Consider the following 25,444-nt stretch of genomic DNA (forward strand, 5'->3'; position numbering starts at 1 on the left):
GAATTCCTATGTATACAATTATGTTGTCTACAAATACAGTTTTACTTCATGTCCAGTGTCTTCCATCTTTCTCCCTTTCCATTTTGCACTTGTTAGGTTCTTCAGTATATTTTGAAATAGGATTGCTGATAGTGGACTTCCCAGTCTTAGTGGGAAACCATTCAGTCTTTCACATTTATGTAGGATGTTACTTGTAGGTTTTTCACATACCCTTTATCAAGTTAAAAAGATTCCTTCTTTTCCTAGTTGGTTGAGAGATGTTACTGTAAATGGATGCTGGATTTTTGTCCAGTGCTTTTTCAGTGTCCATTGAAATGAGAATTCGTTTTTGTCCTTTAATCTTTCAGTATAGTATAGTAACTGCCTTTCAGGTTAAAGCTTACATCCCTTTCACTTAGTCATTATGTACAATCCTTTTTGTGTGTTGCTGGATTTGATTTGCTAATATTGTGTTCAAGGTTTTCAAGTCCATATTAATGAATGATACGGGTCTGTATTTTTATTGTCATGTCTTTGGCTGTAGGCCTCAAAATGAGTTGGGAAGTGTTTTTACCTCCTCTCTTTTCTGAATGAGTTTAGGTAGAATTGGTATTATTTCATCCTTGTTTGATGGAACTTTTTGAAGCCAACCAGACCTGAAGTTTTCTTTGTGGGAAGATTATTAATTACTCCTTCAATTAGTTTACTTGTTATATATCCAGATTTTCTATTTCTTCTTGAGTCATGTTTGGTATTTTTGCTTTTTAGGAATCTATTTTCACTGAAGTTGTCTAATTTGCTGGCATAAAGTTCAGAAAATAAGTTCCTTATTTACAGCCATTCTACTCATTTTCTCCTTTGGTACCTGCCGACTCCAAGATTAGAGCCTTTCCTAAGGATCTCGTAGGCAGATTGGTTGTCTTCTTACATGAGTTATGGGCTATGGTGTTTTCAACTGTTTTTATCTGTCTTCTCTCTTCTTTTCATGTTCCAGAAATTTGTTGAAATATCTCAACTGATGATCCTCTAGTCTCTTTACAGTCCTTGGTTAAAATTACTGCCATTTTCATGAGGAAACTTGAAAAAAAGGGATGTTTTTGCCACCATCTTGACTCAATATCTCTATTGAATTAATAAAGAAAATCAATATAGGTTTTTCATTTTTAGGAAATGAGGTACATCATATTTTCTCTTTAGTCAGGTAAAGTGTCGCCTTTAGATTTATTTCTGAAAGGAATATTGTTCTGCTGGAAAGAGCATGACAGTTTGAAAGCACATATGGATGGACAAATCCTTGTTGTTTGTATTTAATTAACAAACACAAAGGGGAAGCTATTTAATCTCTCTGACATTCAGTTTCTCATCTGTGATGATTTCTCTGTCTCTTCTAACAATAGGTGTGAGGATTAGAGATAACATGTGAAAATGTTGAGGGCCTGACTAGGTGATCAATAAAAAGTTTTTATTATTGTTTCTAGAGAGCAGAATCTTAGCCTATAGCCACGGAATGATTGAATCCTAGAGTTTTAGAGCTGAAAGGATCTTCATTATGACTGCAATACTTGTGCAGCTGGCCCTATAGCCCCCAACTTCCTCCTCACCTTCCCTGACCTTACTGCACTTTTCTAGGCAGGCATTACTCACACGGAGGATGAAGCTTGTTGGACTCTCTGGGTTTAGCAAGGTAAATAACAGGAGACTTTCTTCCATTAAAAACATGAACAACACAGTTATTAAGATCATATACATTATGGTGGCAGAATCTGCATGCAGATGTCCTGATTCTTGAAGTCCATTACTGTTGCATTAGTACCTCTTGACTGTATAATCAAAATAATGAGATGACTTTTTTTTATAATTAGAATAGTCAACCCTTCTCACTCCAAGTGTAGAATACCTTGAAGATCTTCCACTGCTCCTTTTATATTCTTGTTCCCAAATGTCTGATAAACATTTGTTAAGCATCTACTATGTACTGAATTAAACTAAGACATTACCTGAGCTATTGCATTGACTCTTTTCCCTGATCCATATAATTGAAAAAATGAGTATAAAGTTCACAAAGTATTTGACTCCTGGATTTGCAAAAGACAGAATAATTTAGATGATGCATCCTGGTATCTATCTTAGTATGGTATCTCAGACAGATGTTCAATAAGCCTCCAGTCTCCACTCACTGGGTAGTTAGTGGGAGGGAATATTTTATTATATAGCATCACTGAACTGTATCCATCTCAGATGAACTTGGGATCTAGAGCATGATACATTTAATGATAAAGAAGTTAAAGCCATCCCAGAACAACTTGTTATTTTTCATGAAGATGTGAACTATGTCTTTCTCCACAGTGGTGCCCCAGAAGAAGTCACAAAATGAGGCTTGTATCTGGTATAGAGTTTGAACTGAATTATAGCTCTCAACCCTGTAGTATTTAATGAACAGTTAGCCAATAATAAATACATAGGAATGTATAAGCTATGTTACTCTTTGCTAGCTTGTATTATATATCTTTAGATATCTGAGAAATGATTTTTTCAAGAATTTATCTGTGTCTACATTTATAATATTTTCCATCAGTGCTCTTTTAAATCCCTTATTTATAAATAACTATAAATATTTTAGTAATACTGCAAGAGTACTCCTATAGAATTTCAAAGAAGAGAGAGAGAGAGTTTAGAGTCATGAGGAAGAATAAGCAAAGCCCATCAAGAAGAATGCAGCCTCTGAATTAGGTCTTGCAATCACTTCCAATGTAACTATCTCTATGAATAAAGAGGAAGTGTTCTGGGAAGAATGTGGTATCAAACAAATATGTATTATGTGCATTATAAATAAAATGTTCAACAGCTCATTCTTATGATTTAATAGGAAACGGTCCTGATTTTTTTATAGTTGACCCTTGAACAACTTAGGGGTTAGGGGCACTGACCCCGCCGCAGTTGAAAATTCGTGTATAGCTTTTGACTCTCCAAAAACTTGACTATTAATAGCCTACTGTTGACTAGAAGCCTTATAATATAAACTGTCATTTCACACATATTTTTAATGTGTATTATATACTGTAGTTTTACAATAAGCTAAAGAAAATACTTAGAAAAAAATAAAATACATTTACAACACTGTACAATAAAAAATATGTATAAGTGAACTTGGACAGTTCAAAGTTGAGTTGTTCAAGGGTCAGCTATATATCCATTAATGTATATTCTGACTGCCTTTCATGTTTAGTTGAATAGTGTGTTTATCATTTTCTTAGGCAACAAGATGCTGTCTTAGACTCAGCTAGCCCTGATGAAAGCACATTTCCCAAACTGACCACTTCTGCAATAGAGAAAGACATCTTGGTAATGGGCTGTGTCTTTTGTCGCTATCATTGAATGTAAAGGAAGCACTTGAAGATACTTTTATACTTTTGAGATTATTCTGTGCTCCTCTCTTGTGGAACTCTGTGGATGTAGTTTGAGCCCCACGTTGGGCGTGAAGATTACTTAAAACTTCAGGGGCGCCTGGGTGGCGCAGTCGGTTGAGCGTCCGACTTCAGCCAGGTCACGATCTCGCGGTCCGTGAGTTTGAGCCCCGCGTCAGGCTCTGGGCTGATGGCTCGGAGCCTGGAGCCTGTTTCCGATTCTGTGTCTCCCTCTCTCTCTGCCCCTCCCCCGTTCATGCTCTGTCTCTCTCTGTCCCAAAAATAAATAAAAAACGTTGAAAAAAAAAAAAAAAAACTTCAAAAAAAAAAGATTCAAGTCTAATTTCATATGTGTTAATCTGTTCTATTAGATTAAGATCATTGTCTCCCTTGCCACCTAAGACCACAATTAAAGAATCTCCGGTTTACTTGCTCCCTTTGTTAAAATGAGCCTCAGTCTTTTATGTGTCTTTATTCTTCTATGGGAAACTATCTTAGTTATATAATGGACACTTCACAAAGCATATTAACTTACTTTAGAAATACAGTTCTTCTAGTATTTCAAATACAGAAGAATTGTTTTAAACGTAAACGTCAAAGACTTTAACATTACTAATTTGAGAGTGTTTTTGAAAAAATATTTTGATGTTTTAAATTTTTTCTCATAAGTGACATGTAAAAATTAGCGAAAATATATCAAAGTTGAATGTCCATTGCTAGAGAAATCCTATTATGTCCTAAAATGAATATTTTATGTACACCTTTAATAGCAGCTGTAAAATTATAATATGGACGATTAATAAGCCAATTGGAAGTTTCCTAAATCCTGTCATAGATTTCTGAGCTTAATGTGTAGGGATACTGGTTCACTTGCAGCTTGTAAGATGGCCTTGATTATCAATAATAAAAGAAGAAAAATTAATTTACCACACTTTTACATATTTATAAAGCACTAAATTCTACTTCAGAATGGGTTCTGCTTAGTATGTTATATATTTGGTAATATAACTTGATATTTTATAGTTATCAACTGAGGTAAGAGCTTTAATTTTCATGAAACATCATGTATTTTTTAAATTTAGGGGATCTCCAATAGTGCCTCCAAGAATTGCACAAAATACTTTGTTATGATTTGTAAATACTTTGTTTTCCTAAAACTTTGATTTTTCTCACTAGTTTTATTTTTGATGAACACACTTGTTTCATTATAGGACTAAACCCATCTTTTTTCTCCATCTTCTATATGCAGAGATATTACTATTATATTCACCATGGAATTGATACAGATCATGTAGCCCCAATGGAAGATTCTTGGCTAGAGCACGTATTGAATTTAGTCCCCCAACATCTAAAAGTCCTCACTAACAGCATACTTGCATTATCTGATGAAATGAGAGAAGATTATCTTCTTAGTGTAAAAAAATCCATAGGTAAATCAGTATTTTTGTTTTCTAACTCGAATGTGTCTTATTAACTGAAAGTTAATACCTATACTTGAAACTATTATATTATACTGCTTCTTGCATTGCTATTTCATTGCTTGAGATCTTAGGCAAATTTCATTAATAAAGTACTGCAAAAAATTTAAAAATCCATCTTTTTTTTTTTTTTTTTTGTAGGGTTATATCTTAGCAAAGGACAGGAGGTGATTAATTAAAAATTGTTGCTATGGACCAGGGGTTGGCAAACTACAGCTCACAGGTCCAAGTCTGGCTCACTGCCTGTTTTTGTAAATAAAGTTTTATTGGGATATAGCTATACACATTCATTTGCATATGGTTGGTGGCTGCTTTTGAGCTATAAGAGCAGAGATGAGAGGCACCTAGGTGGCTCAGTTGGTTAAGCGTCTGACTTTGATTCAGGTCATGATCTTGAGGTCAGTGAGTTTGAGCTCTGCATCAGGCTCTGTGCTGACAGCTCAGAGCCTTGAGCCTGCTTTGGATTTTGTGTCGTCTTCTCTCTCTGCCCCTCCCCCACTCATGCTCTGTCTTGCTCTGTCTCTCAAAAATAAACAAATGTTAAAAAAATTTTTTAAAAGAGCAGAGATGAATAGTTGTGATAGACACCTTGTCTCTGCATTTTTTAATTTATAATCAATATTATAAATAGTATATAAGTATTATATTTATAATGAAGCCCTTTACATAAAAATGTTGCTGAGTCCTGGCATAGACTGATAGATTCTAAGGCTGACTAATCATCAGAATAATTTTTAACATCCTGATTTCTGAACCCATCTGAATTAAAATCTCTGGAGGCAGGGCCTTCGAATCTATACTTAAAAGTTCTTGGTTGAACATCCGACTTTGGCTCAGGTCACAATCTCAGGGTCTGTGAGTTCGAGCCCCACATTGGGCTTGCTGCTGTCAGTGGGAGTCTGCCTTGGATCCTCTGCCCCCTCTCTCTCTACCCCTCCCCTGCTCATGCACTCTTTCTCAAAAATATATTTTTTGAAAAAGTTCTCCAATTAATCGGTATTATAAACCTGATATAATTGATGTCATCTTTAAAACTGGAGAAATCATCATGTTTTGGAGTTGCCCGGATTCCTTTTGGGTAGGAGGGCATTTACTGGATTTGAGACTCTTATTGAGTGTCCTGGTAATGTAAAAATAAAAAGCCAAATCTTCGCCCCCAAGGAGCTCATCATTATAATGAGGGAGATGGGCAAACCACTAATTACAAAATAGCAGGCACAATGAGGAGGAAAACAGAGGACATGCTGCTGTAAGGGAGAAGAGCTCATGCCTGATTTGGTAGGAAGAACTCTGGACGTGCCTAAATCGTCTTGACACACAAACTGAATGCTAGGGAGTGTGCTTAGTAGAGGAAATGGTGTGAACATTGGAAGACACATGTGAAAGCCCCTTCTGGGCTTGCAAGTGGTCATGATGGCCAAAGCATAGGGTGCATTTGGGAAGGGGACAGAATCTGAAGGGCCTTCTAGGCCTCTTTAAAACATTCAAACTTAAAGGAGAGTCACCAAAGGATTTTAAGCAGAGGGGTTAAAATATTTACATATTTACATTTTAGAGCATCTTAAAGGACAGGCAGGAAAATTAGAGTTAACTGTGGATTAATATGACCACAGAAGATAGAAGCTGAAGTGTAGCTCCCTTTACTGATTTGATAACTGGATTGTTTTATGCAACTTAAAAGAGAACAAAGCAATATGTATGTTTCCTCAGTGAAAGGAAGCTACTATGATTGTATTGTTGACCTTCAGTGAGAACTACTTTTGGTGGAACAGCTATAAAGGAAAATGTAATTTTAAAAGCAATCATTATTTTCAAATGAAATAATAGGGACACATTGTTAAGAGAACACATACTCTCAAAGGCACACACATTACAGATTTTTCTCATAAATATTTTTATATTCATAAATGCACAAATTACTCCATTATTTTAAATAATATAATTTAAATAATTGATTTTAGTGCAATTAGTTTTGCAATTGCTTGGAAATATACTGTAATTAATATAAGGTTATTTACCAGAACTTTTCAATTTTCTTTTTAGTTGATTTTGTTTTAAAAGATCCTAGAGAAAAAGAGGATGATAAAAAACCAGATGAACTTCCACCCCATCGTGCTGAGTAAGTAATCAAGTTTCTCAAAGAATATTGATTATGTGACCCTTCTTGTGTAGGTGTATATAGATTCACACACTCGTTATATTTTCTCATGTACATGCTTATAACTTACGTACCTCATATACAACTGATTATTCTTATTATACTTATGTATTTAAGCCCTAATATGTTACATTTACAAATCCAGGGATAGATGGGTAGACAGACAGATGATATCTATGTTGTTAAAACATAAATACCCTGGTGAAAGAACTTGATACAGATCTTTGTATTTCCAAGGCTACTAGCACAGGCTTCACATATAATAGTGGTATAAAAGCTTGATGGCAATTGGAATGCGTAAAAACACAGTGCAAACATTGCAAAAAATATGCACATTTACAGTATATTGCAATTTGTTACATAGATTAAAATATAGAACATATAATAGAAAAACCCACTAGCTATATATTTTCCTAAAATAATTAACATTTAGGAATAAATCTCTTAAATAGTTTAAAGAATAGAACTTATGTTTTTATGATTTAGTAAACAATTCAGTTTTTCTTTCATATTATTTAAAAGTACCTCAGGTTGTTTTCCTATAACAGCCACAAAAAGATATGTAGCCACTTCCAACATATCTTCTGTGGAAAACAGCTTTTCTCCTGGGGAAAGACAAAAATCATCTTTTATAATTGTAAAGGTAGTATGACTACAGCTGAAAAACTGAATTAAGCTTACTATATAATAAAACAAGATTAAGTGTTTAAAATCAGTGAGAATTAAAAAATTGTAGGCATCAAATGTAAATGTTTTAAATATACTCTGAAAGATGAAAATGGCAAATCCTTAATATATTAAGGATGACTATTCAAGTCATAGGAGTTAAGCAGTAAACGTCTTCAAATAAGGACATTAGTGCTGGTGATTTGGGAAGTGTCCTTTACACATTAACAGAGGTTAAATTCAAGGGGATTTCCACAGGTGGGCTGGACTATGTTCTTAAAATGTTTAAAAAAAAATTAGAAAAACTTAAACATTTAGTGTCTTGAAATTCTTTTAAGACATGAAAAAACTCTGCTTCTGTTTCTATTTGATCATTATGAGCTATTTGTGGACTTGATCAAATATTTCAAGGAAAAATTAGTTATATATTATAGATTCGAGTCTATGGGGCACCTGGCTGGCTCAGTCAGAAGAGCATGTGACTCTTGATCTCAGGTCATGAGTTTGAGTCCCATGTTGGGCGTGAAGATTACTTAAAACTTCAAAAAAAAAAAAAAAAGATTCAAGTCTAATTTCATATGTGTTAATTATTCTAAAATTATTCCGAACCGTAAAAAGTATGACCTTTATGTATTTCAATACATAATTGTGTGTTTTGTTGTTACAGCAAGGGATATGTCATACTTTTTATTAAAATGAAGCCATTATTATTCAAAAAAGGACACTATAACAATACTTTCTTTTGATTTTGAAAGATAAATGATTATTTTTTCTTTCTTTTCAGGATGGAAATTCTTCCAAAGCCTTGGAGGAAATCTTTCTTAGCTGCAAGCAATTACATTAAGGATCACTTGAACGCAATAAACCCTACAATGTTGGCTGTACTAGATTTGTGGCACAATACTTTTAAGTGAGTACTTCTGGCTTTATGGAGCTTCTTTTCAAAAGAGTGATGAAAGCTGTTTTGTCACACCTTAATTATTTCTTTTACTATTTTAACTACAAATCAATAAACTACAAATTTAACATCAGTATTCAAATATGGTTTTAAATCAGCAATGTAGAAGTAGGGTAAAACACAAACATTGCCTTTTATCTCTAACCCAATTCTACCCCCATATCCCATACCCCATTACCACACACAGTTTAAGGGGTAATCACAGTTAAAGGGCTGAATCGTCATGCTGTGTTTTAAATCCCACAGAACATTAGCTGCTACAATCACCTAAACGGGGTAGAAACCTAGTAAATATTACCCACCTGAATGGCAGGAGTTGAAGTTCCTGGGTCTTCAAGTTGATACAGATTATGAATCACCTCACAGACACTGTCACAGTGGGGACAGCCCAGCTACACGTAGCAAGTACTTGGCACGGCTGTAGGTGGATGCGGGTGGGCATTGTGGACCCTGGGTCCTAGGGCTGAGGACAGGTAGTCGCACAGTTTAGAAACTCCTTCTCCATATTCCGCCCCCTTGTATGGCCTCTTCCAAGACACTGCGGGGCATCCCAGCAACATGCACCTGTGGACAGAGGCTTTCATAAAATATACAAAAGTAATACAGATTTATACTTCTTTTTCTTTTTTTTTTAATGTTTGTTTTTGAGAGAGAGACAGAGCATGAGTGGGGGAGGAGCAGAGAGAGAGGGAGACACAGAATCCGAAGCAGACTCCAGGCTCTGAGCTGTCAGCACAGAGCCCGACGTGGGACTCGAACCCAAGAACCGTGAGATCATGACCGGAGCCGAAGTTGGACGCTTAAACCGACTGAGCCACCCAGGCGCCCCTATACTTACTTTTCTTAAAGAAGGTTTCCCTTCAGGGACCTCAGAACCTGGATGGGCCCTGCCTTATGGTAGAGGAGATGGCACCTTGTCTCCAAGGTGTCCTGGGCCTATTCTCACCACCCCACCCCAACCATTTCAACCCCCACAACTGCAGCCCAGTTACAAGTGACCTGCTCTCCAGGGTCTCCTGGGTTTTGTTCCATGTATTGCTCTGCAAGCAGGAGGGCATAGTAAATGAGCACGTGTTTCTGCCTCCCAAAACCAGCCAAAGGAAAGCTGCTGTCTTTAGAAGTGCATTAAGAGCTGTGGCTGCTGCAGAAGGCAGCTGTTGTCTTCCCCTGGGAAAGCCCTGGACCTACGCTAGGGGCACCTCACTGACCAACTTCTCTGAACTCTTCCCAAAGTTAGGATCTTTAGTATGCCCCTTCTAGCCCTACTAGGGCTATCCCTGAGGTCCGTTCCAGGAAGCGAAGCCATCCAAGATTGCTGGAGAGTGGCCACCATCTGATTTTAAGCTCTCTAGTTCACCCCTTGTCCTCCCTCCCTAGGTCTCTGTTTTTCCACAGGTAAAATGACGTGTGGTGTCCAAGGCCCCTCACCTCCCTCCCTCTGTCCCTTTCTGCCTTTTTTAAAAAACAAATTCTAGGGGTGCCTGGTTGGTTCAGTCAGTTAAGCGTCCAACTTCGACTCAGGTCATGATCTCATTGTTCATGGGTTCGACCCTACATCGGGGTCTGTGCTGATAGCTCAGAGCCTTGAGCCTGCTTTGGATTCTGTGTCCCCCTCTCTCTCTGCTCCTCTCCTGCCCATGCTCTCTCTCTCTCTCAAAAATGAATAAACATTAAAAAAATTTTTTTTAAATTCTAGTTTTTTATGCAGATGTAACTTTATATAAACCTGTAAATGTGATCAGGTATATTTAAGTCCAGTATTTTTTACTTTGCTTGACTTCCACCAGCCTTTCTTTTCCTTATCTCTGCCCTTCTTCCACCAGCCCAGCCAAAGACACATGATAACCACCCATTGGGATATCTCCTATCACCAAATACATATGTGTATCCATACAATGTACACACGTACATAGCACAAAAATGGCTTTTGCTGGTCAGACTGCAGATTGTTAGAAAGGGCATCCTTTTGGCTTTCCATTGTTATAATGTAGATTTCTTGACCACTTGAATTTGGGTTTTGGAATGGGGAGAGGTTATCTCCTTGCCTGTGTTTTTCTCATTTCTTTTCTTTTGGATACTGGGGCTCAAATACTTCTTCCTGAAAAGACTCATGATTTAATTTTGCATGCAGTAATGAGGTCGTACTATGTAGTGCGTCACTTTCACAAGGGACGCTGGCATGCAGGAATACATTTCATTTTCACCATACTACCAGAGCCATTTTCTTTTATATCCACCCACACGTAGTGCTGGAGGCTAGGAGGCCAGGCTTCAGTGCCTCGTATTTTCCATAAAAGGCTACACTTTGTTGGATGATGTCAGAAGTTTGCAAGAGACAAACTGAGAGGAGGAAAGGGAAGAAAAAGTTCCAAAGTGGAGATGAAACCACAGTAAAGAATGGATGTGCCCCAAATTGGTGTCCATGTTCATGGTGGCAGGGTATTAGTAGCAGCAAGTGAAGCAAACCTCAGAGAATCCAGGATAGAGACAAATGAGAAAGAAGCTTTGCCTTCTATGGGTAGCAAACTCCAAAGTTGCCCTTGTAGACATGAGTCACCTTTTCTTTCTTTCTTTTTTTTTTTTTTTAATATATGAAATTCATTGTCAAATTGGTTCCCATACAACACCCAGTGCTCATCCCAAAAGGTGCCCTCCTCAATACCCATCACCCACCCTCCCCTCCCTCCCACCCCCCATCAACCCTCAGTTTGTTCTCAGTTTTTTTTTTTAAATTTTTTTTTTCAACGTTTTTTATTTATTTTTGGGACAGAGAGAGACAGAGCATGAACGGGGGAGGGGCAGAGAGAGAGGGAGACACAGAATCAGAAACAGGCTCCAGGCTCTGAGCCATCAGCCCAGAGCCTGACGCGGGGCTCGAACTCACGGACCGCGAGATCGTGACCTGGCTGAAGTCGGACGCTTAACCGACTGCGCCACCCAGGCGCCCCTGTTCTCAGTTTTTAACAGTCTCTTATGCTTTGGCTCTCTCCCACTCTAACCTCTTTTTTTTTTTTTTTTCTTTCCCCTCCCCCATGGGTTTCTGTTAAGTTTCTCAGGATCCACATAAGAGTGAAAACATATGGTATCTGTCTTTTTCTGTATGGCTTATTTCACTTAGCATAACACTCTCCAGTTCCATCCACGTTGCTACAAAGGGCCATATTTCATTCTTTCTCATTGCCACGTAGTACTCCATTGTGTATATAAACCACAATTTCTTTATCCATTCATCAGTTGATGGACATTTAGGCTCTTTCCATCATTTGGCTATTGTTGAAAGTGCTGCTATAAACATTGGGGTACAAGTGCCCCTATGCATCAGTACTCCTGTATCCCTTGGATAAATTCCTAGCAGTGCTATTGCTGGGTCATAGGGTAGGTCTATTTTTAATTTTCTGAGGAACCTCCACACTGCTTTCCAGAGCAGCTGCACCAATTTGCATTCCCACCAACAGTGCAAGAGGGTTCCCGTTTCTCCACATCCTCGCCAGCATCTATAGTCTCCTGATTTGTTCATTTTGGCCACTCTGACTGGCGTGAGGTGATATCTGAGTGTGGTTTTGATTTGTATTTCCCTGATGAAGAGCGACGTTGAACATCTTTTCATGTGCCTGTTGGCCATCCGGATGTCTTCTTTAGAGAAGTGTCTATTCATGTTTTCTGCCCATTTCTTCACTGGGTTATTTGTTTTTCGGGTGTGGAGTTTGGTGAGCTCTTTATAGATTTTGGATACTAGCCCTTTGTCCTATATGTCATTTGCAAATATCTTTTCCCATTCCGTTGGTTGCCTTTTAGTTTTGTTGGTTGTTTCCTTTGCTGTGCAGAAGCTTTTTATCTTCATAAGGTCCCAGTAATTCACTTTTGCTTTTAATTCCCTTGCCTTTGGGGATGTGCCGAGTAAGAGATTGCTGCGGCTGAGGTCAGAGAGGTCTTTTCCTGCTTTCTCCTCTAAGGTTTTGATGGTTTCCTGTCTCACATTCAGGTCCTTTATCCATTTTGAGTTTATTTTTGTGAATGGTGTGAGAAAGTGGTCTAGTTTCAACCTTCTGCATGTTGCTGTCCAGTTCTCCCAGCACCATTTGTTAAAGAGACTGTCTTTTTTCCATTGGATGTTCTTTCCTGCTTTGTCAAAGATGAGTTGGCCATACGTTTGTGGGTCTAGTTCTGGGGTTTCTATTCTATTCCATTGGTCTGTGTGTCTGTTTATTTTGACAATATTTATTCTTCCAATCCATGAGCAGGGAATGTCTTTCCATTTCTTTAAATCTTCTTCAATTACCTTCATAAGCTTTCTATAGTTTTCAGCATACAGATCTTTTACATCTTTGGTTAGATTTATTCCTAGGTATTTTATGCTTCTTGGTGCAGTTGTGAATGAGATCAGTTTCTTTATTTGTCTTTCTGTTGCTTCATTGTTAGTGTATAAGAATGCAACTGATTTCTGTACATTGATTTTGTATCCTGCAACTTTGCTGAATTCATGTATCAGTTCTAGCAGACTTTTGGTGGAGTCTATCGGATTTTCCACGTATAATATCATGTCATCTGCAAAAAGCGAAAGCTTGACTTCCTCTTTGCCAATTTTGATGCCTTTGATTTCCTTTTGTTGTCTGATTGCTGATGCTAGAACTTCCAGCACTATGTTAAACAACAGCGGTGAGAGTGGGCATCCCTGTCGTCTTCCTGATCTCAGGGAAAAAGCTCTCAGTTTTTCCCCATTGAGGATGATGTTAGCTGTGGGCTTTTCATATGAGTCACCTTTTCTAAGTGAATGTTGAGTGGTGGGCAGTCAAGAGGACGGCCTCTCGGAGTAGGAGCCAGTGTTGAATATACAGGGCATCTTTCCTCTAGGTGACAGTCATTTGGCCTGAATCTCAGCAGGTCTTGAAAATATAGGACATCTCTATGTGTGGCAGTGGGTTAGGGAATGGTAATGCAAAAATCATCTGAATGACTGTAAAAATGCATGTGTGGAAACCTGAAGGGGATGCTCTGTAGATGGGAATGTGCAAGCTCATGTCTTTGAGTAGATTTATAGAACCCACTTAATGTCAGAGATATCATTTGCAATGCAATTATAACCTATGCAGCACACAGGTGTTTTTGCTTGAAAAACAGTATGTATATATGAAGACACATGTGTAAAGTGTGTGTGTGTGTGTGTGTGTGTATGTATATATATGTAGAAATTATCATAGAATATGAATGACAGTAGTTGAATATAAAAGGAAGTCTAAGTGAAGCTTATGTTAAAATATAAAATGAATTTTTTAAAATTCATGATTTGAGTAAGGTGAGCCCAAGAAAATGTTTCTAGATTGAAATTTGGATTCACTTACCCAAAGGATTCAGAAGATACAAGTTCCATCACTCCTGAATGCATTAAAAAGATGCTTAATCTAATTCACAAGAGAAATGGAAAGAGATTGAAATAAACACTGCACTGAGAAATCCTTCTATTTCCTATCAGACTGGCAAAATTCCAACATCTTGCCATCACATTTAGTTGGCAAGGCTTGGAGAAATGGATACTCTTCTGAGGGGGAATTCAGCTATCAAAATTAAATTTTTTTTTGACATTTGAGTCAAGCAATCTGACTTCTGAGACCTTAGCCTACAGATACACCTGAAAATGTAGGAAACGATATAGGTATGATGTTCTTTGTTGTGGCATTTGTTGATAAAAGACTGGAAACAACCAAGTGTCCATCAATTATGGACCATATCAAAAAGTTATAGTACATTCATTCACACAATGGAATACTACAGAGCGGTAAAATCCAAATGAACACGATCTCAATGCGCTAATGTGTAAAGTGTCCAGGATGTAGTAAGGGAAAAAATCAAGTGCAGAACGTGGTCTATAGTGTGCTGTTTTGAATGTAACGAGGGAGGGGGACTGGCGAGAACAAAACGTGTTTCAAAGAAAAGGAAAAATTCAGGGAACAAACAAGAAATGCAGGCACTTGGGGTGAAATTTGGAGGGTGACTTGGTCCCTTTAAGAAGTGATACTAAGTTTGAGAACAGGAGAACAAAATCAGAGACGGACTTGGTGCTAAGTGTGCAGTGTTGGGCCTGAACTGTTGAAATACCTCCTGCTTGAAATCAGTGATGGATCCAAGGGTCAAGATGTGTTTCAACCTGTGATGAACATCACATGGCATCTTCCTTTAGCAAAGGTCCTAGGGTTCAGGACCTGAGTGATTTAGCCTATTATTTGGTTCTATTAATAGATAATTGAGATGAAGAAGAGATTTCGGCAGTTAGAGGACTCATCATCATAAAACTTTGAGACCTAGAAACCTAACATTATTCTCTAGCTAACCAAGTTCAAACTAATGCAAAGTAGCAATCTTTTCCCTTACTCCTATAGTCTTAAACCAGTGGTTGAAACTATTGTTCTACTGCTAGGTTATTGTTGGGATCATCCTGAGAGAATAAGAGTATCTGGTCGTGTTGTTCTCATCTTTGTAACAATTCAGACTATGGACCAAATGGGAAATGTTGTCAGGGATTTCATGGAAAGTTGTTGAACTCTAAAACATGTGAAAAGGCCTTTCAATTTCAAGACCTCAAAGATGGATAGCCTATGCCTAGAATTCTGCCTCAAATCAAACACTAAGGAGCTGCAGGGAAAATTGGTCTGGTGGCTGAGTGGCAAAATGAATTCCAAAATGAATTGACATGTAACATATTAGTTTCAGGTATACACCCTAATGATGTGATGTTTGTATATATTGTATATATATTGCAAAATGGTCACCACAACAGTTTGGTTAACATCTACCCTCGTACATAAAAAATTTTTTCTTGTTGATAACTTTCAAGATCCACTCTCATAGCTACTTTCAAATATGCAGTGCAGTATTATTATCCCTAGTCACCATGCCATATGTTACTTCCCATGACTTACTTATTTTATAACTGGGAATTTGTACCTTTTGACCCCCAACGCTCATTTTGCCTGCCCTCCAGCCTCTGCCTCAGGCAACCACCAACCATATCCATGAGCCTTGTTTTTGTTGTTGTTTTAGATTTCATATACATGAGATCATAAAGGTATTTGTCTTTCTATGTGTGACTTATTTCACTTAGCATGCTTTCAGGGTCCACCCATGATGTCTCAAGTGGCAAGATTTCATTCTGTTTTATGGTTGAATAATGTTCCGTTGTGTGTGTATACCACATTTTCTTTATCTTGCAATGGACATTTAGGTTGTTTCCATGTTTTGGCTATTATAAATAACACAATGAACAAGGGGGTGCATAAATCTTTTTGAATTAGTGTTTTTGTTTTCTTGGGATAAATACCGAGAAATTTAATTGCTAGATAATAACATGGTAGTTCTATTTTTTGTTTTTTGAGGAACCTCCATATTGTTTTCCTTAGTGGCTGCACAAATTTAGATTTCCAACAGGAGTACGCAAGAATTCTCTCTTTACATTCTCACCAAAAGTTGTTACTTATCTTTTTTGTAATAGTTATTCTAACAGGTTTGAGATGATGTATCATTGTGGTTTTGATTTGTATTTCCCTGATGATTAGTGATCATCTTTTCATGTACGTTTTGGCCATTTGTATATCTTCTTTGGAAAAATGTCTATTCAAATATCTGCCCATTTGTTAATCAGATTTTTTTTCTATTGGGTTGTATGTGTTCTTTATAAATTCTTTACATTAACCCCTATCAGTATTTAATTTGCAAATATTTTCTCCCATTCAGTGGGTTGCCTTTTCATTTTGTTAATGACTTACTTTTGCTGTGCAGAAGCTTTTTTATTTAATGTAGTCTCACATGTTTATTTTTTTGCTTTTGTTGCCTTTGCTTTTGGCATCAGATCCAAAAAAAATCATTGCCAACGCTGATGTCAAGGAGCTTACCACCTATGTTTTCTTCTAGGAATTTTATGGTTTCAGGTCTTACATTTAAGTCTTTAATCCATTTTGAGTTAATTCTTGTGTATGGTGTAAGATACGGATTCAGTTTCATTCTTTTGCATGTGGCTGTCCAGTTTTCCCAACAGAAAATCTTAAAGGTATAAATCATGTATAACAAAGATCCATAGCACTGTAGTCAGAAAAGGAGTTGTATGGAGAATTGTTGACTAGAGTAAGCACTGTGTTTTCTTAAAAAAAAAAAAAAAAAAAAAAATCAAAACCGGACAGGATCAAAATATTTTGATACAGTAGGTCTTACTTGTGAGAACTCTACCACACCATGACACCCTAAAATCTAAGGTTGCTTTCTTTTCAGAGTGGGTGCAATTTTTGTTTTAGGAGCTTTGTAAGCTTTGAGCTTCACCTCTTTTCCTGTTTTTTAATTGTTCCAGTTTGAAACCAAAAATAAAAACATGTCAACTCTCTTCTATTTCACAGTGACATTTCATGATCGTGTGTTCCTATTGACTTTAATTACATTAATTATTTTAAAATTAAAATTACATTTTAAAATCTCAGGTTTTTAAATATTTTATTAAACACAAACCTTAATGAGCCTAGGAATATCCTATTTTGGAAAAGATCAGTTAACAAAAATATTAAATGCAAAAAAAACCTCCTGCCTTAATTATTGTTCATTTTTATCTCTTGCAGAAAATTACGTTTAGTTGATACAGAAGAATTTCATAATCGCCAGGATGCATTAGAGCTATCAGTATTTCAGACCATTGTCATGAAACACATGGAATCTGCCAAAGAGACTCTACTTAAAATGTAAAGTTTTGAAGTTTCATGGAAGAAAACAAGTTTAAAAATGTGATTGGTGGGGAACTATATTTTAAATGCATTTAGAAAATCCCATTAAAACATTTTTAATTATTCCTGTTCAAGAATTAAATATAATGTCTTTAAGTGCCTTGGTCTGTAATGTCCATCCAGAAGATGTCCTACACAGCACAGATGATGCAGAAACTAAAATGATTATAGTGCTTTCTTCCCCCAATGTCTGGTTTCTACTTAATGCTCTGAGAGTGGGGTTGAATGTAATGGGAGGAATGATCATCAACTAACCCATTTTCTAGATATTTATGACATCTATTAATATGTATAAGGCACTGTACCTCTTTGATTTTGCTTTTGGATTGGGGATGCAGAAGAGTTTAAAGCATGATTAGGTGGAGAAAATATATTCTTTAAATGAGTTTACAATGACATTGAGAGGTTAGACCTCTCAAATGATTAATTCAACATCTTTTTGGTTTGACCCTTCAAAATGGAATAGCCAGATATGAAAATTATTGATCTAGGTGCCAGACGATATGCTGTGAAACAATACAGGAAAACTGTTTCTCTCGTGGGTTATTAGGTTGTTACAAATAGGACATTAAAATTAGGTCAAATTGCAGATAACAGAGGCTGTGAAGGTCCAGCATGGCTTCATGATTTCCAAAAGTTATTTAGAAATATATCCTGATAGTTGAAGACTGAACCTTTCCTTTATCTTTTTTTCTTCTCCAATATGTTATAATCAAATCTTTGGCATTATTTGAAAGAACTCTAGACTTTTATTTAATATTAGTATTTAGTTAACGTTCAATAGAGGAGAGATGTAGAATGAAACCCTATCATTACAGAGAATAAAATGACCTCTTAAGACAGAATACAAGTACATTTTCTTGATCTATAACTTCAGAGTTATACCTCAGGAATATATTACTGTAAATTTTGGTAAATTGGGTGTCAAAGTACAGAGCAGAGTACAGACCTTTATTGAAAACTTTTGCTGAGAGTTGTAGACTGATGAGCTGTATCTCTTGATGCTTCCTGATTGACTCTCAGACAACACTCTGACCATACTTTAAATAGTGAGCCAGAATGTGTTTATCATGGCTAAAAGGCAGAACATCACCTCACCACAGTGAAGAAACAATTGGTAAATGATTAATTAGGACCTCTACCCGAAACCCAGACCTTTCTTTGCATACTCATCCTTTGCTGTTATGCAGTAGTTGCTATGGTTTATCACCCTTGCCTTCTGGAAACCCATTTTTCTAGGTCCATGTACCACTGTTTCTTTTTTTTTTAATTTTTTTAAATGTTTTTATTTATTTTTGAAAGAGAGAGACAGAACATGAGTGGGGGAGGAGCAGAGAGAGAAGGAGACACAGAATTCGAAACAGGCTCCAGGCTCTGAGCCATCAGCACAGAGCCTGACGCGGGGCTCGAACTCACAAACTGTGAGATCATGACCTGAGCTGAAGCCAGGCGCTCAACCGGCTGAGCCACCCAGGCGCCCCAACTGTTTCTTTTTTTAATCTGTTTTTTTCCCCCAGCTATACTTAATTTTACTATCCCTAAGAATAGAGGCCCCTCAAGTGCAAACCCCTAAGTTTGCTCTTGTCTTCTTTATATTCCTGACAATGTCATGATTTCATCTGTTTCATCTGTCTGAAGATCTTATGCTTTTGGAGTTCTAGGCCCTTGTTACTAATTTTGTACTCTATATCTCCATGCTGTATCAGCATCAGAATCTCAGCATCTCCATAACAGGGCTTATTCTTTCTTCCAGATCGGAGACTCTACCTGTTCTGGACCATTCCTAGGCCAAGTTGAAAACTTTATGACTTTTTCTGTCTCTTGGTTATCATCAACATCTTCACCACCTCCAGCCTGCCCCCAGCCATAAGCAGTGTATTGCTGTGTTTTTTCTTAAGCTGAGATATAATTCACTTACCCTAAAACTTACCACTTTCATGTGTACATATTAGTGGTTTATAATATATTCACAAGTTTTTGCAATAATCACCACTAATTCCATACCCCCAAAAGAAACCCTTTATCTGTTACCAATCACTCCACATTTGCCCTGGCCATCACCAATAGACTTTCTATCTCCATTCTGAATGTTTCATGTAAGTGGAATGATATAATATGTAGCCATTTGTGTTTGGCTTCTTACACTAAGCATAATGTTTTCAAGGTTCATCCATGTTATAGCATATATCAATACTTTATTCCTCCTCGTGGCTAAATAATATTCCATCATATGGATCTAACACATTTTGTTTATCCATTCATCAGTACACATACATTTGTGTTGTTGCTACTTTTTGCCTATTAGGAATAATGCTACGAACGTGTTTTCAGTTCTCTTGGGTATACACCTAGGAGTAGAATTGCTGGGCTGTATAATAACTCTATGTTTAACTTTTTGAGGAACTGCCACAGTGCTTCCTAAAGGGTCAGATTTATGTTCCTACCAACAATGTATGAGGGTTCCAATTCTCCACATCTTTATTGACACTTGTTATTGCCCATCTTTCTGATTATAGTCATCCTAATAGATGTAAAGTTCTTATTGTGGTTTTGATTTGCATTTCTCTGATGACTATGTTGAACATTTTTTCATATGCTTATTGTCTATATATATATTATATTATGTATATGTATATATAATATACATATCTTGTTTGGATAAATGTCTATTCAAATCATTGCTCTCTTTGTATTGAGTGATCTTTTTATTGCTGAATTGTAAGAGCTCTTTATATATTCTTGTTACTGAATCTTCATTGGTTACATGATTTGCAAATTTTTGTCTCTTTATTGTGGCGGATCCTTTCACTTTCCTGAGAAGTCCTTTGAGGTACGAATATTTTTCATTTTGATAAAGCCTATTAATTTTTTTATATATTGATCTTGTGTCTTGCAACCTTGCTAAACTTGCTTATTAGCACAAATAGTTTTTTTGTGTGGAACCTTTATATTTTTCTCTATGTAAGGTTGTGCTATCTGGAAATAGAGATAGTTCTACTTCTTCATTTCTCAGAAGCATTTGATTTTTTTCTTCTTCTTGCCAAATTGCTTTGGTTAGAATCTGCAGTACAGTGTTGAAAAGAAGTGGCAAGGGTAGACATCCTTATTCTGTTCATGATGTTAGGTAGGGGAAGGCTTTCGGTCTTGCAGCATTTAGTTAGCTATATAGTTTTCCTTTATCAGGTTGAGGAATTTCCCTTTCATTTTTCGTTTCTTGATTGTTTTTATCATGCAATAGGGCAGATTTTACCAAATGTTTTTTCTGCACCTGAGATCGTAATGGGTTTTTCTACTTTATTAATATATTCATTTTAATATATTGAACTAATCTTTCATTCCTGAAATAAGTCCCACTTAGCCATGGAGTATAATTCTTTTTATGTGCTACTGGATTCCATTTGCGAGTACTTTGTTGAGGATTTTTCTGTGTATATTCAAAAGGAATACTGGTCTTTAGTTTTTTCTTGTGATATCTTTGTCTGGTTTTGGTATAATACTGGCCTCATAGAATGAGGAAGCATTTCTCTCTCTCTCTCCCCCCCACTCTCTCTAGGCAGAGTTGGTAAGAATTGTTGTTAATTCTTCTTTAAATGTTCTATAGAACCTACTAGTGAAGCCATCTTTTCCTGGGGCCTGGTCTTTTTATTTTTTTAGAAAATTTTCTGGTTTTTAGCTCAGCCTCTTGTTATAGCTCTATTCATGTTTTCTATTTCTTTTTGAGTTAGTTTCGCAGTTTGTATCTTTCTAGGAATTTGCTAGATTAATTTGTTGGCATATAATTGTTCATTAAATCCATTTGTAGTTTTTAAAAATATCTATAAGGTGAATATTAATGTTCTCTTTTTCACTCCTAATTTTAACAATTTGAGTCTTTCTTTCTTTCTTTCAATTTTGGTCAGTTTAGCTATAGTTTTGTCAATTTTGCTGATCTTTTAAAAAGCCAACTTTTGAGTCTGTTTTGAGTCTCTATTTTTTTAATTCTCTATTTTTTCCACTTAAATCTTTATTTCTTCTTTTCTCCTTGATTTGAGTTTAGTTTCCTCTTCTTTTTCCAGTTTTGAGTGGAATTTTAGGGTATTGAGTTAAGACCTTTTTTAATTAAAACAATTTTTTTTCAACAGTTATTTATTTGTTTTTGAGGGACAGAGAGAGACAGAGCATGAGCAGGGGAGGGGCAGAGAGGGAGACAGAGAATCCGAAGCAGGCTCCAGGCCCCGAGCTGTCAGCACAGAGCCCCATGAGGGGCTTAAACTCACAAACCGCGAGATCATGACCTGAGCTGAAGTCGGATGCTCAATTGACTGAGCCACCCAGGCACCCCCTAAAGTTATTTATTTATTTTTTTTGAGAAAGAGAGAAAACGTGAGTGCAGGAGGGGTGGAAGAGAGGGAGGGAGGGAGGGAGAGAGAGAGAGAGAGAGAATGAATATCGCAAGCTGGCTCCACACCATCAGTCTGGAGCCCAATGCAGGGCTTGAACCCATGAACCATGAGATCATGACCCGAGCAGAAGTCAGACACTCAACTGCTGAGCCACCCAGGCGCCCCTCCAAGATCTTTTTTTATTTTTTAATGTAGGTGTTGACCACTATAAATTTCCCTCTGGTCATTGCTTTTTTTTCATTCTGTGATTTTTGGTAAAGTTTTCATTTTCATTCATCTCAAATTATTTTCATATTTCCCTTGTGATTTCCTTTTTGATTGGCTGGTTCTTTAGGACTATGTTGTTTAATTTCCATGTATCTGTAAATTTCCAGAGTGTCCTTCTGTTACTGATTTAGAATTTGTATGATTTCAATCCTTTTGTATTCTTTGAGACTTAGGACAACCAACTATTTTTTTATCTTCTCTCAGAAGCCTCTTCTGTGTGTACGCCTTTCCCTTTATTCCCATTGCAACTACTCGGGGCAGGCTCTTTTAATCTCCCAGGTAGCCTACAAACTACTGGCACATGAATCTTAACCCCTAATTCATTGCTTACCTTTCATTGACCAAATAAGTCAACATTTCTTAACCTTTTTTAAGGTCTTTTGCAACCTGGACCTAACCTATCTCTTGCATTCTCAGTTCTGAAAAGACTTTCACCTTGGGCCATGCCTGGAGAAACTGTCATGTTAAACAGGACATAACTTCTAAGACTAGTCTGTAACTGTATCTTACCACTGTTAAGTATTCAATGGGTAAAGGCTCTTTGTTCTCCTTTTTAGCCAATTATTGATTTTTATTTTTATGTTTATTTATTATTTTTGAGAGACAGAGAGGGACACACAGAATCTGAAGCAGGCTCCAGGCTCGGAGCTGTCAGCACAGAGCCCGATGCGGAGCTCAAACCCACATATCGTGAGATCGTGACCTGAGCCAAAGTCAGAAGCTTAACTGACTGAGCCACCCGGGCACCCCCAATTATTGATTTTTAAAATAGTTACGTATTTTTTTTATATGTAGGATGGGGATTCTAGGAAAATTTGAAAGTTGTTTAGTTGCCTCCCTGTTAGCATTGCCGTCTTTGCACACGTAATTATATCAAATTGAATCAGAGGTTAAGGAAATTAAACAGAACAAAAGCTTCTTGAATGCCATCACCAAAATATTGTGATTCACACTATTTATGGTACTTCTTATTACTGGAGAAGTTTCTCTTCTGTCCTTCAATATGCAGTCCAAATGACATTTCTTCTGTGAAATCTCTATGGTTACCTCTTGAAAAATTATCTCTCCCATCTGAATACCTCTGATACTTTATTCTGTTAGAATTCCTTCCTTTTATAATATGTATTTATGTGTTTGTCTTTTCCTCCATTAGCCCATAAGTGCTTTGAAGACTGAGTAACAATTTTGTACCAAATGTTTTATACATAATAGGGAGCCTTTGGGACAATGGCTGAAAAATTTTTAGATTTTCTTTTTTTTTTTTTTTAAACTTTTATTTTTTTTAATTTATTTTTGAGACAGAGAGAGACAGAGTATGAATGGGGGAGGGTAAGAGAGAGAGGGAGACAGAACCCAAAGCAGACTCCAGGCTCTGAGCTGTCAGCACAGAGGCCGACGCGGGGCTCGAACTCACAGACCTTGAGATCATGACCTGAGCTGAAGTCGGACGCTTAACCGACTGAGCCACCCAGGTGCCCCAAGATTTTCTTTAAAAAAAAAAAAAAAAAAGACAAACGCTTTATCCAGTGATATAGCCCCAAACTTATTCCATCTCTTGTCTGAACTACTGGAAGTTTCTCAGTCTCCTTTCTTAATCTAGCTTTGCCCTTCACTACTTAGTATTTGCCTCTTGTCCTCTTTATTTATTGCTTAAACAATGACAACTTACCGGAGAATTATCTACCATGGCTTTATTTTGGAGCATGAGGCTGTGGCAACTTCTTGTGTTTAGTTCTCAGGTTGTGCAAAAGTCCTTACAGACTTTCTCCCACTTATTTCTTCCTATTCTAGGAAGAAATCTTTATATTATCTCTATTACAGACAATGAAATGATTCACATATATTAGCCCCACTTATCCACCTATTTTTTCTTATTATCCTACTTCTACTTCAGGTCGTTTTCTCACAATCTTCCTCATTTCATTTCCATCCTTCAGTGAAATGCCATCTTCATTATAAAACCCTTCTCTGTTACTTTCATGGAAAATTATATTTTAATCCTTTGACTTCAAGACTGTCTTTCTGCTATGACACATTGCCTTCATTATTATAAGAGAAAGGATGATGTCATATCTTTTTATATCTCTTGTGACACTGTTCCTAAAGCACAATAGATGCTAAACACGTATTTGTTAAGGGAATGAATACATATATTTAATATTTAGATCTCTCTTGGAGCATTCAGGCAACTCCTAAAAATATGTGCACTCTACTTTTAAAAAATCCATTATCTCTTAAGAAAGAAATATTAACATTCCTTAATTTTGTAGTGTTAGTGGTTTTATAAATTGGAAACTTGAATTTTTGTTTATAAATTTACTGTTAGCCTTTTATTACAAAGATACATACACATTTGAAACTGTTTTAAATCAGTCATTCTTTCAGGATTTCACGTTGAGGGGAATAAGAACATATACACTTGATTTTATTGGTTTGTCTTGTTTTCAAGTCATTGTGAAAAAGCATAGGATAAAATTCAACCTATTTGGTTGAACCAAATAACTCTCTTGGTCTAATCAGATATTTACATTTACGTTTAACAAATTCGTTCCCTGAGGAACATTTTAGAGACTGGTAAGGAGTATTTTGTAATATCCAATAGTTTTTATTTCAGTAGTATAGGAATCATGGTTTCAGGAGTTAGACTTACAGTTTTTTCTTACAGCATCACATTGTTGAGTCATTTTCTATCGGCTATGATGAACATTTCTTTTCCTAGCAAAAGTGAAATATGCTACTGCTTACATTTCAGAGGGTGGATAATGTCAGTGAGCAATACAGCTCTCTGTGAAGACCTTTGGATGTCCAGAAGTTACTGTTAATGCTTAATGTAAAAGGAGTAATTCACTGAAAGAATTAACTTCTAAAAGTCTTTTGTGCTTTCAAGGTGGTTTCCAGAAGTGCAGAATATTTATTACCAAGGTAATAAAAAAAAGCAATTGCCAACTGGTGACAGCAATGCCAAATTGGAATCTTTTTTCAACTGTGCTGCTACACTTATGACTTTACAGCTGCAGGAACTCACTTTGGTCTCCATGCAGGATTTCACAGACCTAATTGCACGACCACCAGTAAGTATGGTGTAGTTAAACCAGTATTCATCTACTAATTTCTTTTCAAAAGGGAAAAGATAAAAAAAAAAATCTACCAGTAGAAGATGAGGAAGTAAATCTTTAGACCACTTACCTGTTGTAAAAAAGTTAGCGTCAACCTGAATATTCAGGATATATGATTCTCATCACATTGCTGCGGATTAGTGAAGAGAAGTGAAAATTCTCATTATTGGGAAATTTGGGTCATGATGGCTGGAGATTTCTGCAAGGAACTCTTTTCTTTCTGGAAGAAGGTCCTGTTAGAATGTGAGCTGGGCCTAAGAATTGAAATGTTCTCTTGGAC

General features: G+C 36.7%; 1 protein-coding gene across 2 annotated transcripts in view; it reads left to right on the top strand.

The window, feature by feature from the left end:
* The window catches only part of DNAH7 (dynein axonemal heavy chain 7), a 267,164-nt gene that overhangs the window by 30,409 nt on the left and 211,311 nt on the right, over positions 1-25,444 (top strand). For both annotated transcript variants that reach the window (XM_049615226.1, XM_049615227.1), the window contains 6 exons: positions 3,234-3,321; positions 4,633-4,813; positions 6,905-6,980; positions 8,470-8,595; positions 17,238-17,357; positions 24,936-25,119. In XM_049615226.1, the coding sequence (XP_049471183.1) occupies positions 3,234-3,321; positions 4,633-4,813; positions 6,905-6,980; positions 8,470-8,595; positions 17,238-17,357; positions 24,936-25,119 (775 nt within the window). The remainder of the gene's footprint in view (positions 1-3,233; positions 3,322-4,632; positions 4,814-6,904; positions 6,981-8,469; positions 8,596-17,237; positions 17,358-24,935; positions 25,120-25,444) is intronic.

Source organism: Panthera uncia, assembly GCF_023721935.1.
Source record: "Panthera uncia isolate 11264 chromosome C1 unlocalized genomic scaffold, Puncia_PCG_1.0 HiC_scaffold_3, whole genome shotgun sequence".
Lineage (NCBI taxonomy): Eukaryota > Metazoa > Chordata > Mammalia > Carnivora > Felidae > Panthera > Panthera uncia.